The sequence below is a fragment of the Sorghum bicolor genome, chromosome 3, assembly GCF_000003195.3.
Source record: "Sorghum bicolor cultivar BTx623 chromosome 3, Sorghum_bicolor_NCBIv3, whole genome shotgun sequence".
NCBI classification, from domain to species: Eukaryota; Viridiplantae; Streptophyta; class Magnoliopsida; order Poales; family Poaceae; genus Sorghum; species Sorghum bicolor.
The window spans coordinates 10,296,645-10,309,902 of NC_012872.2; the positions used below are offsets into that span (position 1 = coordinate 10,296,645).

The 13,258-nt window shown below is 48.8% G+C and overlaps 1 protein-coding gene across 2 annotated transcripts; it reads right to left on the reverse strand.

Annotated features, from left to right (window-relative positions):
* Positions 789 to 5,905, reverse strand: LOC8072404. Of its 2 annotated transcripts, XM_021457413.1 has the most exons (7): positions 5,708 to 5,905; positions 5,063 to 5,400; positions 3,982 to 4,459; positions 3,828 to 3,833; positions 3,258 to 3,553; positions 1,426 to 1,750; positions 789 to 1,149 (listed from the first exon to the last, which is right to left on the reverse strand). In XM_021457413.1, exons 2-6 carry the CDS (start codon positions 5,375 to 5,377, stop codon positions 1,439 to 1,441), a joined length of 1,407 nt encoding a protein of 468 aa, XP_021313088.1. In that variant the 5' UTR covers positions 5,378 to 5,400; positions 5,708 to 5,905; the 3' UTR covers positions 789 to 1,149; positions 1,426 to 1,438. The 2 variants fall into 2 exon arrangements, with proteins under 2 accessions (XP_021313088.1, XP_002457571.1); XM_002457526.2 differs by lacking the exon at positions 3,828 to 3,833 and having other exon boundaries at positions 5,708 to 5,904.

A 13,258-nucleotide genomic window follows, 5' to 3' on the forward strand; every position in this document is an offset into this window, starting at 1 on the left:
GGCTGTCTCCAACAGGAGAATCATTTGGAAACTCAAACCTAAAATAGGTCTCCAACGCAATACCTATAGCCTCCAACAGAGTACCTATACAGAAGACTCATTTTGAGTATCCTCTCTCCTCGAGACTCATTTGCAGAGAGTGTTGTCTTTTAGGTCTTGTTGTTGGAGAAGACTAAAAATAGGTATGGAACCTTTTACCTGTAGCGCTACCAATGACAAATGAGTCTTGTATTTTGGGTCACGATTATTAGAGATAGTCTAACAACTCCCTGTCTCAGCTCCTAATTTTTTCGCACTTGGGAAAATTGACCTGCAGATTTATACACGTGCATATCGATCCACCAATCTAGAGGAGAAAGCACAAGGAGAATAAGTAGGACAAGATTTATAATGCAAATGCACTTGAGATGCTATAACTTCAGGTCAGACTTCGTTAGCTAAGAACTGAGAATAGAGCACATAACAGGAGTTACATTTGTACATGTTTCTTAGGTCATGCGACTCAGAGCTTTGATTCCTAACGTATGTGTTTGGTTCGGATGAATACCTTATCATTCATTTATACCTGTTTTGGATGAACGGATGTATATGGACTAGTACAGTGCCCGTTGAGATTGACACAAAACAGTACACAGGCACCACTGTAACGAGTACCATCAAGTTTTGACCAAATTTCACAAGCTCTGCACATGCTGCGAGGAACAGGGCCAAGTCTTTACTAAATACACGTTACCACAGGTTCTAACTTCCATATCGGGTGCCAAACCTTAAAAGAAGACAATATGTGATGATGCAAACAGCCATTCGAATAGACCTAGCATATTGACATGTCAAGTTAGGAAAAAAAATACTAGGTTCACACAAACGCCAATTCGGGGAGATTTCTGCTAAGCAGATAAAATAGTCACACAGGTTAATATTTTTGTTATAGCATTTCAGTGTAGTTCATTGCAAAGCAGCTTGTTACAATGCCTGAATTCCATGGGAACAGCTCCACAGTCCGTTGTGGTTGTAGACGCTGCAAAAGAAGCAACTGGAAGAGAGTTCTGCCTACATATGAATTCTTACCTTCTCAAGCTACATAACAGCAATAGGTGCTAAGAGGGCCTAAGTAGAACACCATTGACACTGATTCCTCACACAATCACCCTGAAAATTTGGAACGGCTTTTAGGACTAAAAAGAGGAAGGGAGCATTTGGTCAACATTTTCTAATAAGACGAGGCTCCCAAGCCTGTATCTATTGCCAGTCGCAGCTCTTAACTTACCTAGTAGAACATTAACTTACCATTGTGTCCATTACTCAAGCAACAATTCTACCAAAAAAAAATTGCTCAAGCAAAAAAATGACTACCTCTAAATACATTTGAACTGCAGGGCTAAACATCAAAAATCTAAAATGGGTATTTATAATTCAATAACTCACCACTATTAAACAGTTAATATCGCCCATAGGTCCTCCCAAGATCATCATGCCTCTCATGCTGAAACTCACCATATGCAGCATGAGCCTTTGGGGCTGAATAGCTATCAGAAGCATATGGATATGTTCTCTTTGAATCCATTGGTTGATGTGTAGCTGAGATATGTGTCGTCCTCTGCTCAAAACCTGGATAGCCAGTTTGTGTGTACGAAGGCTGTGCTTGTTGCCTTTTAAAGGTTTGTTCAAGAAATTCTTCCCACTTCCTTGAATGCAAATTCCTCATGGTAATCACTCTCTCCATGTAATTTTCTCTAATCACTCTCAGCGACTGCATCACAAAGGATGACATCAAGAAATGATAACAACAAATGCAGAGTTAGTATGTCATGTAACTGGTACATATCCACTAGTGGATATTTTTGCTAGAGGGGAGCACATGCACATTACAAAACATGAAATGAAAGGCACAAACTTGACTTCAGTGAAAATAATTATTTGTGACATAGCCCTTATACAATAAAAACTAGAGTAAATTCCACAAACCTACCACTATTTTGGTCTAATTATCACAAAACTACAACTTGTAGATTGACATCGCTTGAAGTACCTGTTTAGACCTTATCATGGGCATTGACACAACAAACCTGACCTGACCTGTCAGATTTCCAGGCCAATATGATTGTAAGGTCAGGCTGGAGCTCCGATATTTGACCAGAAACTCAATAAAATTTGACAAATACTCGACCGACCCATCTCTGGGCTGAAGTATTTGGCCTAATTACAAGCTCGGACTTGCAAAGTTTACAACGGGTTTTTTCAAATACAACCTGAAATTGACCCAACCCAACAAATAAACAGGTCTATACCTTACTATGCATCCATGTCCGCAAAGCTGTTTGCTAGGCAACCAGGTCCTATGCTGGCTATTATCGTAGGGGAAGGGAGCAGGAGCAAGACATGGATGCAGATGCTAACGTGGATGTGCAGGAGGGTTATCCAAGTGATCTGCCACAGACATGAATCCAACTGGCCGGGAGCAGCAGACAAAAAGTGGTAATTTTGTGAAGAAACCCCAAAAGTAGCGATGGGTCTAAGAAATGAGCTCTCCAAAAGTTGTTGCTCTGTGAGTTGTGACAACCAGACAAAAATACCAGTAGGTTTGTGAAATTTACTCTAAAAAGTAAAACGACTTTTTCCTACAACCAGAAGTTTATTGTAACTAGAGAATCCAAAATTATCAGGTAAAAGAACAGTGCATTACCATTTACCAGTGCCATGTTCACGCTGTAGATACATCAAATTTCAAACAAGGTAGACTAGAGATAGCAACTCATATTGGAACCACAAATACTAAGTAGATTTTATCCAACTCCAAATTTCAGTTGAAACAGTTAGTAGTTCAATTGTATGCGTAGTTACTCCCAAGTCCCAATTCAAAAATAGACATGGCAAATAATACAAGACAGCAAGATTCTGCAGCCACTTGGTACTCTACTGTATGCTTCAGATCATATTAGCAGAACCCAGATATTTTGACCTGAAATAGAACACCCCAAGCTGCTTTTTTATGTTCAGGTGAGGTAAATGTTGCAATATTACTTCATTTATCATACTTCAGGTACTATGGTCATACAATGATCTAATACTTCTGAATCCTTATTGGGTGGGGGGGGGGGGGGTGCGGGGGTAAAAGAAAACTTTGCAGCCTCTTTCTAGTCATGGACAGAACACAAAAGATAACAGGGGTTAACAATTAGACAGCACCAGTGAGCATAACATAGTAAAATATGGATACAGAAACGAAGTGACAGTCATGGTAACAAAATAAGCTTTACCTCTCGATGCCTGTGGTTCTCTTCATCCTCCTCTTGGTCACGAGCTCTAGCTAATTGTGTAGCTTCCCTTTTAAACTCCAACTCAAGCTCTTCCAAGGTCTGTTGGTGGGATGGCATTTCAAACTTAAGACTTGAAGAGCCATCTGCTCCATGCCTCTCAATTCCCCAGTCATTGGGCACGTGTGAAGCAAATTGGTTATTCTCGCCATGTGTTCTAGGAAATTCATCAAGATAAGAGGTATGGCGTGGAGATTTTGATTGGGCTGGACGACCTTTTGCTCCGAAGTTGGCATGAGCTTCAGCAAAAGGAAGAAGATGCAACATATTGCATTTTAGTTCCAGATAGCTAAAATTGTTTCACCTAAATATACTTTATTGTATAGTGAAAGGAGGACCAGATGCAATACACAAAATTGCAGGCCATCCAACTCATAAAGTATGATGTGTTCAAAACACCCTTTCTGACCAATTAATAGGTAGAAACACTTCATATTCGGGCACATATTCGAGATAGTCTTGTCTGAGCAATAATCAAGGAGAAACGCTTCGTCACATAAAGCTTGAACTTACCTTGAGCTGCAAAAGGACCAAACAAGTAATACTCTAGCACGGCAATAACCAACAGAAAAGGGACCAAATATTTTCTTAGCTCAAATTGTCATTTTCTTCTGCCTCCTAATGCTCATACAATAGATGATTATACCAGTGTGCCTGAGCGCCCTACCTTGTGAAGAGCCTTTTGAAAACCTGGGCATATTGTTGTGTAAGCGACCATCTAGATGCCTTTCATTATGGTATCCTTTACTTTGAGAGTGTGATGCATTTCTTGGACTATGGGACCGTTGAGAATCATAATTTCTGGGGCTATGTGAGCGATGAGAATCAGAGTGTCTGGGTCGAAACTCAGTAGTGTTTCGTACAGGCGATCTAGAGCGATCCGGTTTCGGACTGCTTGGACTATGTTTGCCTTTACCCTCTTGAATAATTTTATGCACAGCATCCACACCTTTGGCTAATATTAACCTATCCTTTCCACTGACAAACAGGAACTTCTCATCCATTCTGATTTTACACCCCACATCTCTCTCAATCTGGCTTATTATCCTATCATTGAAAAGATCCCTGACTTGCTTATCTCTTGCTGGAACTCTTTCAAAAAAATCTGCATTTCTCCTATTTGCCCCAAGTGTGGAGGGACAACCCTGTACAGAAAGGAGATGTTAAATGAAGAGCGCGCTTTGACATTTTTATTATAACATTTAGCAAGGAAAGGTAAACTCAAAATTAAGTATATACAAAGTGCCATGTACACCAAAGCAGAAAGAGCAACATGTTACACACCAAATAAAAAGGGCAAAATACAAAGCAGATAAAAGAAACTACGTCTGCAGGATTTTCCAGTCAAGTAAACATTGCCTACTTTCTAGCTTTGCTCAAACCATGGAGGACAAAATACAAAAGATAAAGATCACAAAATGTGCAAGTAGGATTTTGTGCATCAATTCTTATGACTTGCATTGGCATATACTGCTATTAAAAAGGCCAAAACCTTTTTTATCATGAACTGTGACAAAATAAACAAGTCTATCAACTAATCCCAGCACTTCTTTGCAGTTGAAGCTTCATATGATGCTGATTGAAAAGAAACCTGCTGCTTAAATTAACTAGGATCAGTGCAGCACTGCTATGAATTTGCTAACACTACCAATAGTATAAGAAATGCCAGGAATCCTTGTATGTTCTTTACATGTCTTTATTTTGATATACTTCCATGCAAGTTCTATTTTCGATAGGAAGATGAGTACCTGAGTAAAATGGCCTGAGTCTCCACATATTTTACAAATCATTTCTTCCTCCTTCCTCTTCTTCCAGTTCCTTTCAGTAGCCTTAGCTTTAGCCTCCCAGACCTTAGCCTCTCGGCTAGTGAAGTCCGTAGGAACAGCATTAGGATCTGGGGCCTCGTCTTCATCATCGGACTTATCACGAGTCAGGGGCCTCTTCTCAGCATTTACTTTAGGAGTCGCACTATTTGCAGCTGATGCAACTGGGCCACTGTATGCTTTCCCATAAACTTCATTGAAAAGTTCGTCATCTATTTCAGGACTTGGTTCCCTCGCCATTGGCGGAAGAATATTTGCTCAGCCTACAGTAATTGCAAAACACACGAGGGGAAACAGAAATAAATTATTTCCCAAGGAAAATGAAATTATTTTTCCAGCTACATTGAAGATAGGAAACCAAAGGACTACATATGCATTAAGGCACCATTGACCATGGGTCGTACACATGTTCACCCAACAATTTTTTATTTGGGGGCAAAAACTCGAGGTTAGTGGTATCTTGTGTACACTTTAACTTGGTCAGATCCGAATACAAAATAGCTTTACATTAGGGTTTGGGGGTGCTAGGTTTCGCACAGCATGAAGGGGATAGAAGAGGGGCGGGCATACCTGGTGTGTAACCGTCGCCGGCGAAGACCTGGCGAAGGGCGGCGGCGCCCCAGAAAGGCCAGAGAGACGGAGAGGGGAGAGGGAGGAGCAGGACGAGAGCGCCCCAGACCAGCTAGGTCAGAGGGCAGCGTGCGATTTGCATCCACCCTCGCCCGCTCGTTGCTCCAAGCCTCGGCTCCTGGCAGGCCGCCCAAGCAGTCCAACGGAGCCCACAACGGCCTATTTCAGACGCTCGACCCTCTTCTCTTCCTGGGGAAAAAGTCTATCAGGCCTTGTTTAGTTCCGAAAACTTGTAGCACTTTCGTTTTTATTTGACAAACATTATCCAATCCTAGAGTAATTAGGCTTAAAAGATTCATCTCGTGATTTACAGGTAAACTGTGCAATTAGTTTTTATTTTTATCTATATTTAATACTCCATGCATGTGTGGTAAGATTCGATGTGACGGAGAATCTTAAAAAGATTTTGCTTTTTGGGGTGAACTAAACAAGGCCTTAGTGTCAATGAACTATTGAGCAAAAAAACAATTTAACAACCCACCCCACCAAATTAAAAAAAAGTTTTAAGACTTCTCTAACTTTTTAAACCGTACAATTTAACTCTGAGCAACTTTTACCTATCGTGGCACCGCACCAATGTCTTACATGGCACCACGTCAGTCATGAGAAAGGTAAATCAGACTTTCTCGATAATTTAGAGAGACCAATTTAACTTTAGCAAAAAAAATAAAGTATTTTCAAAGAATATATCCAAATTTTTTTGCAAATATATATTTTAAAAATAAAATCCGATTTGGCCTTAGATAATTTAATTGGGCTTAGAGAAATATGAAACTAATTTTATTTTATGTTTTATAAAATCATGCTCTATGGCTCCGTTCGTTGTAGCTACTGCCACTGTTTCATGAGGCCAAACTATGTCTTTTTTTAAAGCTACTAGGCACAGCATTATTTTATAAAACACATGAAGATGACATTCCAAACCCATCTAAAATTGTGCTTCTACTCGATCATGTGCTCCCGGTGCATGCACAAACCTACGATGATGATGATAAACGAGGAAGGGATCATATGTCTATCTCGATGTTGTTGGTTAAGTCGGAGACGTCGGTTCAGGAGTTTGAGAAAAGCTACATAGGCGGTTGTTGTTGATAGTCTGATGGTCCAGTGAGTCTAACAAGTTAACAAAACAAATAGCAATTGTAATTTTTTTTCTTTCTTTGATATCTTCTATAATAGCTTCTAAGCAATTTTGCATTGGAAACCCTAAGCTATTTTTAATAAACCAAATCTTTTTTTTAATAGTGTCTTTATCTCTTACCGCTTTCTCATCTGAAATCCTTTATTTTCTTAATTTACCCACAAGTCCAATTTACTCTGAGAAAAACGTCGGACAAAGAGTGGATATGAAGTTCCTCTCGACTACTTAAACTTAAAAATTGGATAGAATATTTGGCAACTTTTTATTTTTAATGAATTCTTTTATTGAACTCTTGGAGGGTACTTTTTTTTTGCTAAATATAAATCAAAATAGGGGGTTGTTTTATAAAACTTCTCTCTAAAGATGATTTGTTTTAATTTTTAAGCCAACATCAAAGTTGATAATTTTTTTAAAACCAACATCAAGATTTAAAGACAGTACCATATATTTTTTTGTGGACATTTGATGACCCGGTCCCTCCTATATATCTAAATTTTGGTTCCACCCCTGAAGTTAGGTTTTCTTAGCTTTGTTTGTCTCTAAATTCGTAAATGCCAGTAGTTAAATTTTGTATGTAGGCAACTTTTTTTTTCCTAGAACACGACTTCACGTGTATTTCATTAAGGAGGAAAAAAGTTTGACAGTAGTACAGCGAAGAAAACCGAAAGAACAACCCCTAGCGAGATGCCAGGAAGCTAGGAGAACGACGAACCACCCACGCGGACTACTCGCTAAGGGAATGCGCGACGATGACCTCCAAGGCCCTGAACCCTGCCGACACCCACAGCTGCCCCTCGTGGACGATAGAACGGACCACGTCAATGGCGCTGGAGCGGAGGCCTTCGAAGGTCCTTCGGTTTCGCTCTTTCCAGATTGACCAAGCGACTAGAAGGACAACGGAGTCAAAACCCCGGCGAAGCGCTCTTGGTAGCAGACCGCGCGAGGACAACCACCAATCGACGAGGGACGAGGGCGCGGTAGGCGGCCGCAGAGGTAGACGGAAGCTGCTAAGCAAACGGTGCCAGACCTCCCTCGCGAAAACACAGCCGAGCAGCAAGTGGTCGGCTGTCTCATCCTCTTGATCGCAAAGAGCACAGGAGGCATCACCCTGCAGACCGTGCCTGTAACGCCGATCACTGGTCCATAAGCGACCGCGCAAGGCCAGCCAAGCGAAGAACTTGACCTTAGGCGGAACCGAAGCCTTCCACAGCTGACGCGCAGCAGGCAGAAGCGTGAGGCCATGGAAGAAGGCCTTGTATGCCGAGGAAGAGGAGTAGACCGCATGAGGCGACCACCGCCACACAAACCGGTCCGGAACGCCTGGCTGCAGGACCACTGACTCCAGTCGTTCCCAGAGAAGCACGTACTCTACAAGAACATGCATTGTCAGCGCCCCGAAGATATAGCGCACTCATGCACGCTCTGCCACAGCATCTCTAACGGAGACCGAGAGGGAGCGGCGCCGGATCGCTTTGAACAGATTGGGCGCGAAGGACTGTATGCGCCCTCAGGAAGCCACCGATCCGTCCAGAACCTCGCGTGCGCGCCATCCCCCAGCTCGACAGAGGTCGAGGCCGCCATCATCTCGCGAACGATCGAGCCGTCATCGGAGGGAAGCTGGGACCAAGCCGGCGCGTTCGGCTGACGCCTCAGCCATTCCCAACGTAAGCGGAGAGCAAAGCCAAGCGTACGAAGGTCCGGCAGCCCCAATCCACCGTAGATGCGAGGCGAACAAACAGAGATCCAGGCCACCTTGCACTTGCCAGCGGCGACTGACTCCGTGCCCGCCCAGAGGAAGGCTCGGCGGCGCTTGTCGATCTGCCGAATGGCCCACGGGGAGAGCACACAGGTAATCGACACATGTACCGGGATAGCGGACAGTGTGGACTGAGCTAGGGTGAGCCTCCCTGCCGTGGTGATCAGCCCGGCCTTCCACGTGGGGATGCGCCGCGCCACCGCGTCTACGAGGTGCTGCTCAACGGCGCGCGACAGCCTCCCCAAGGACAGAGGCGCTCCCAGGTAGCGACAAGGAAAAGGCGATAGCTGACAAGGAAAAACCGCCTGCACTGCAGCTATCTGCTCATCTGAACACCGTATCGGGGAGAGCAAGCATTTGCTGACGTTGGTGAGCAGGCCCGAGGCTCCCGCAAACAGCTCCAGGACGGACTTGATGCAAAGAAAATCAGTTGCCTCAGGCGCAAGGAAAAGCACGACGTCGTCCGCGTACACGGCGAGACAGGTGCCCAAAGTGGCCACCTGGCAGCGGTGCGAGAAGACCGCGCCGATCAGCCTCCCGGATGAGTGAGCTGAGCACCTCCATCACCAGCAAAAAAAGGAGGGGCGAGAGCGGGTCTCCCTGCCTCAATCCCCTGGCATGACAGATCCTCCTGCCTGGGCGTCCATTAACTACTACCTTCGTGCTAGCTGAGGAGAGCATGGCAGACACCCAATCGCGGAAGGCAAGGGGGAAGCCGAGGCGTTCAAGCACCTGTAGCATGAAAGTCCAGGAGACCGAGTCGAACGCTTTGGCGATGTCAATCTTGAGCAAGACGCACGGCCACCTGCCCTTGTGCAACCACCGACAATAAAGCTGGACCGAACGAAAATTATCATGGATACGTCGTCCGCGAATGAAAGCCGTCTGGTTGGCGTGCACCAGATCATCCATGAACGGAGAAAGCCTGGAGGCCAGGGCCTTGGAGAACAGCTTGGAGAAGCTATGCATGAGGCTGATGGGCCGGTAGTCCCGCAGCCCCAGCGCGGCTTCTTTCTTGCGTAGGAGCACCATGGAGGCAGCGTTAATGAGGTAGAAGTTGCGCCAATCCTGGCTCCACAGCGCCTTGAACGCCTCACAAATATCGTCCTTGATGATCGACCATGTCGCACGGTAGAAGCGGCCCGTGAAGCCGTCCGGCCCAGGTGCCCTGTCCTGCGGCGTGTCAAAGACAGCCCGGGAAATCTTATCAACAGTGAACTCCGCTGCCAACTCAGAGAGGTCGAGGCGAGGCAAATCCAGGCGCTCCAAGTCAATTGTGTGCAAACGGCGGAAACGAGAGCCAAAGATGGCGTTGTAATAGTCGTAAACCGCCATGGATTTTGCCTCCTCCGTCGTGAACAGCACGCCCTCATGCTCAAAGGGGTGGAGGTAGTTTTTGCGCCTCCTGTGACACGCTTAGAGGTGAAAAAAACGTGTGTTTGCGTCCCCTTCACTCAAGAATCTGCAACGTGACTTCTGCCGGGCGATCGTGCGTTGTAAGGAGGCGAGGCCCAACGTCATGGCCTTAAGATCAGCGCGCAGCGATAATTCGACGGGGGACAGGTCCCTGGATTCTTGCGCGACGTCGAGCTCAGAAATCACCACTCGCGCCATTGCTAGCTGCAGCCGCACACTGCCCACCTTGGTGGCCGCCCAGCTCTTGAGAGCATTGGCCACGGCCCTCAGCTTGGCGTCAATCCGCCGACACATGTCTCCCTGAGCTCCAGCCCCATGCCAGGCGAGCGCCACGACCTCCAGGAACCCCTCGACCTTGGGCCAGAACGCCTCGAAACGGAACGCAGGCCGAGCCCATGGTTCGGTGCTCAGCACCAGGACCAAAGGGGCATGATCGGAAGCGTCCGTGGAGCGACAATGCAAGTAGTGGAAGGGGTGTGTCTCAAGCCACGGCACCGTGGCGAAGACTCTGTCGATGCGCTCCATAGTCGGCCTAGCACGTTCGTTGCTCCACGTGAAGCGGCGCCCGTGGAGGTGGAGCTCCTCAATGCTGAGCATGTCAATGGAGCGCATGAATCTTGACATCATCCTGCGGTTAAGCCTGTCATTGTTCTTATCATGCGCCTGGTAGATCAGGTTGAAGTCTCCGCAGATTAACCATGCTCCTAAGCACAACATGGCCAGACCCTCCAGCTCTTGGAGGAAAGACTCCTTCAGAGCGAGGTCAGACGGCCCGTAGACGGTGGTGAGCCAAAATTCATGCACTGGGTCCGCGGCCAAAGGCAACAACCGAACAGAAATGCAGGAGGAGGAAATATTGTGCTGTGCAGCCTGCCAGACGTCTTTACGCCAAGCTGCCAGGATCCCTCCCGAAGCCCCTACTGAGAACAGTTGCACTTTTGTTTCCTGGAGGCAGACAATAGAAACGGCCTCCAGAACGACGACATCACGAACACAGACACGGCTGTTCAAGCCGCAGACATTCCAGAACAAGAACTTGTTGTCTGACATGGAAAACAGCTGGGCGACGAAGCTGAGGGGCGCGTCTAGGGGTCCAGCACGACACCCGCTACCCGACGGCCGGCTGCCGGGAACAGCTCCCGCATTGCTTCACTCTTGGAGGCCGACAAAGGCTCACGAAACACTCTCCGAAACTTGTCGTTGATGTTAGAGTTAGGGGCTTGGGGAGGAGCAGGAGGGGAGCGAACGGGTCTCCATTTCTTGAGCAAGACCTTTCGAGCTTGTGCTTCCGGCTTGGGCTCCCTTAGGTGCGCAGACTGAGCAAGGCGTGAACTACGTCGCGGCACCGGTGCAGCAGGCGTGCGGCGCGGGCTGGCAGCACGGGAGACACGACGGATGGGGGACTCCAGCAGCAAGGGAGGGCTGAGAGGCACCCTGAAATCATCAATGAAGCTTGACAAGGACGGCCACGACAGCTCGGCGTCGGTGCACACCGCAGCATCTGAGGCATCCTCGTTGACCCAAGCATCATGGACAGCAGGCTGGGACGCCACCACTGCGGCGACATCCCCAGACTGAAGCTCCGCCGTGCCAGACGTAGGCGCAGACGCCGCTCCCGCTGAAGATGCCGCCTCCGCCAAGCCGCCCTGCGCGCAGCCATCGGTGGTCCCCGGCCCGCCGAAGGCCAGCTCGCTTTCAACACAGTCCTTGAACCAGTCATCGTGAGAGGGGGTGGGGGGCAGGACGCAGCTATTGCCCCCGTGAAGAAGAATGGGGGCGATGTTGAGAAATGCACCGACGACTCCCGGACAGGCCGGGGTAGAAGGCTCCCGGCGAAGAAAAATGGACGGCGATGGCGCAGACGAACCTGACCCCGTGAGCGTAGCAAACCGAGCTCGGGTGGAGGGGCAGGGCTCCAAAGGTCGAGCGCGAGCCTCCAGCACGTCGCGGCCGCCAAGACCGGGAGCAAGCGGGCAATGGAGATCTCCCACCCGCACAAAGCCGCAAGAGGGGGCGAAGGGGGACGCACGCTGGTGCAGCTGGAGGCCACCCCCAGCCGGAGCTGGGGCGTCCTCAACCTCGCCGTCCCCAGCGGCATCACCACCGAACGGCCCATCGAGCGGCGGGTCATCGAAAGGAGGTTGCCCGGGCGCCGGGAGCTCCCAGGCACCCACCTCCTGCTGTACGCCCCCAGGGGAACCTGGAGAGGAGCTGAAGTCTTGAATAACGACGAGCCGAACCTTGATTAGGTAGAGAAGGCCCGCGAGGTGATCTTCCGGTGGCGCGACGCCCCCCAGAACAGGCTCCGGGATGAAGATGAGGTTACGGTCGACGACGAAGGCTGGGTGCTTGCACCACGCAGTGACAAAGAAATCCCTGTCATCATCATCGTCGCGGTCCCGCAGCAAGGACTCCTCAATGTTCGCACATGCCGGCCCCAACACAGTCTGAGCCACCTGGACACTCCTCGCAAGGAGAGGAACACGCGAAAGGGCGAGCAAAACCTTGAACTTGAAAGAACCCAAGTGAGCAAGAGTGGTGCGTCGCCAAGGATACCAGACCATTAGAAGAGCCGACGGACGCCTCGAAGCGAGAACACGGTCGCGGTCTGCGTCGTGCTGAAATCGGACGACGAAATCCTCAGGAAAGTGCCGCCGCACATCGAACTCTCCTGTCGTCAACCCGAAATGCTGCACAAGATGGTCGCGGAGCATCGCCGTGGACACTGGTGGGCGATTACCAGCAACATTAGCCACCAAGGCGAGGCGAAGCGAGTCCTCCGCCGCCTGCACCGCAGGAGACCGCGGAACAACCACCATAGGCGCACGGGGCCTGCGAGGGAGCAGCTCGCCCCCGGAGATCGCCACAGGCCCAGGGGCCGCAGCCATGTCCGGGGCCACAACGGCCTCCTGGACAGGGGGGACACCGGGGGGCGGCTCATGGGCGGGTGGTGGAGGCGGCGGAGGTGGCGGTGGCGGCGGCGGAGGAGGCGCAGAATGTCGTTGGGAAGACTCCTCCGGGCTGGGCGCTCTACAGCAGTGAGGCACGGAGGGCGCACATCCAGACGAGACGGAGCGCCCGGAGACAGTGTCCGCCGAGCCTGAACGTCTCCCCCCAGCGCGCGGAGCTTGAGCTCGGCGAGACGACCCGCGACCGCCACCACGCCCATCCGACGGAG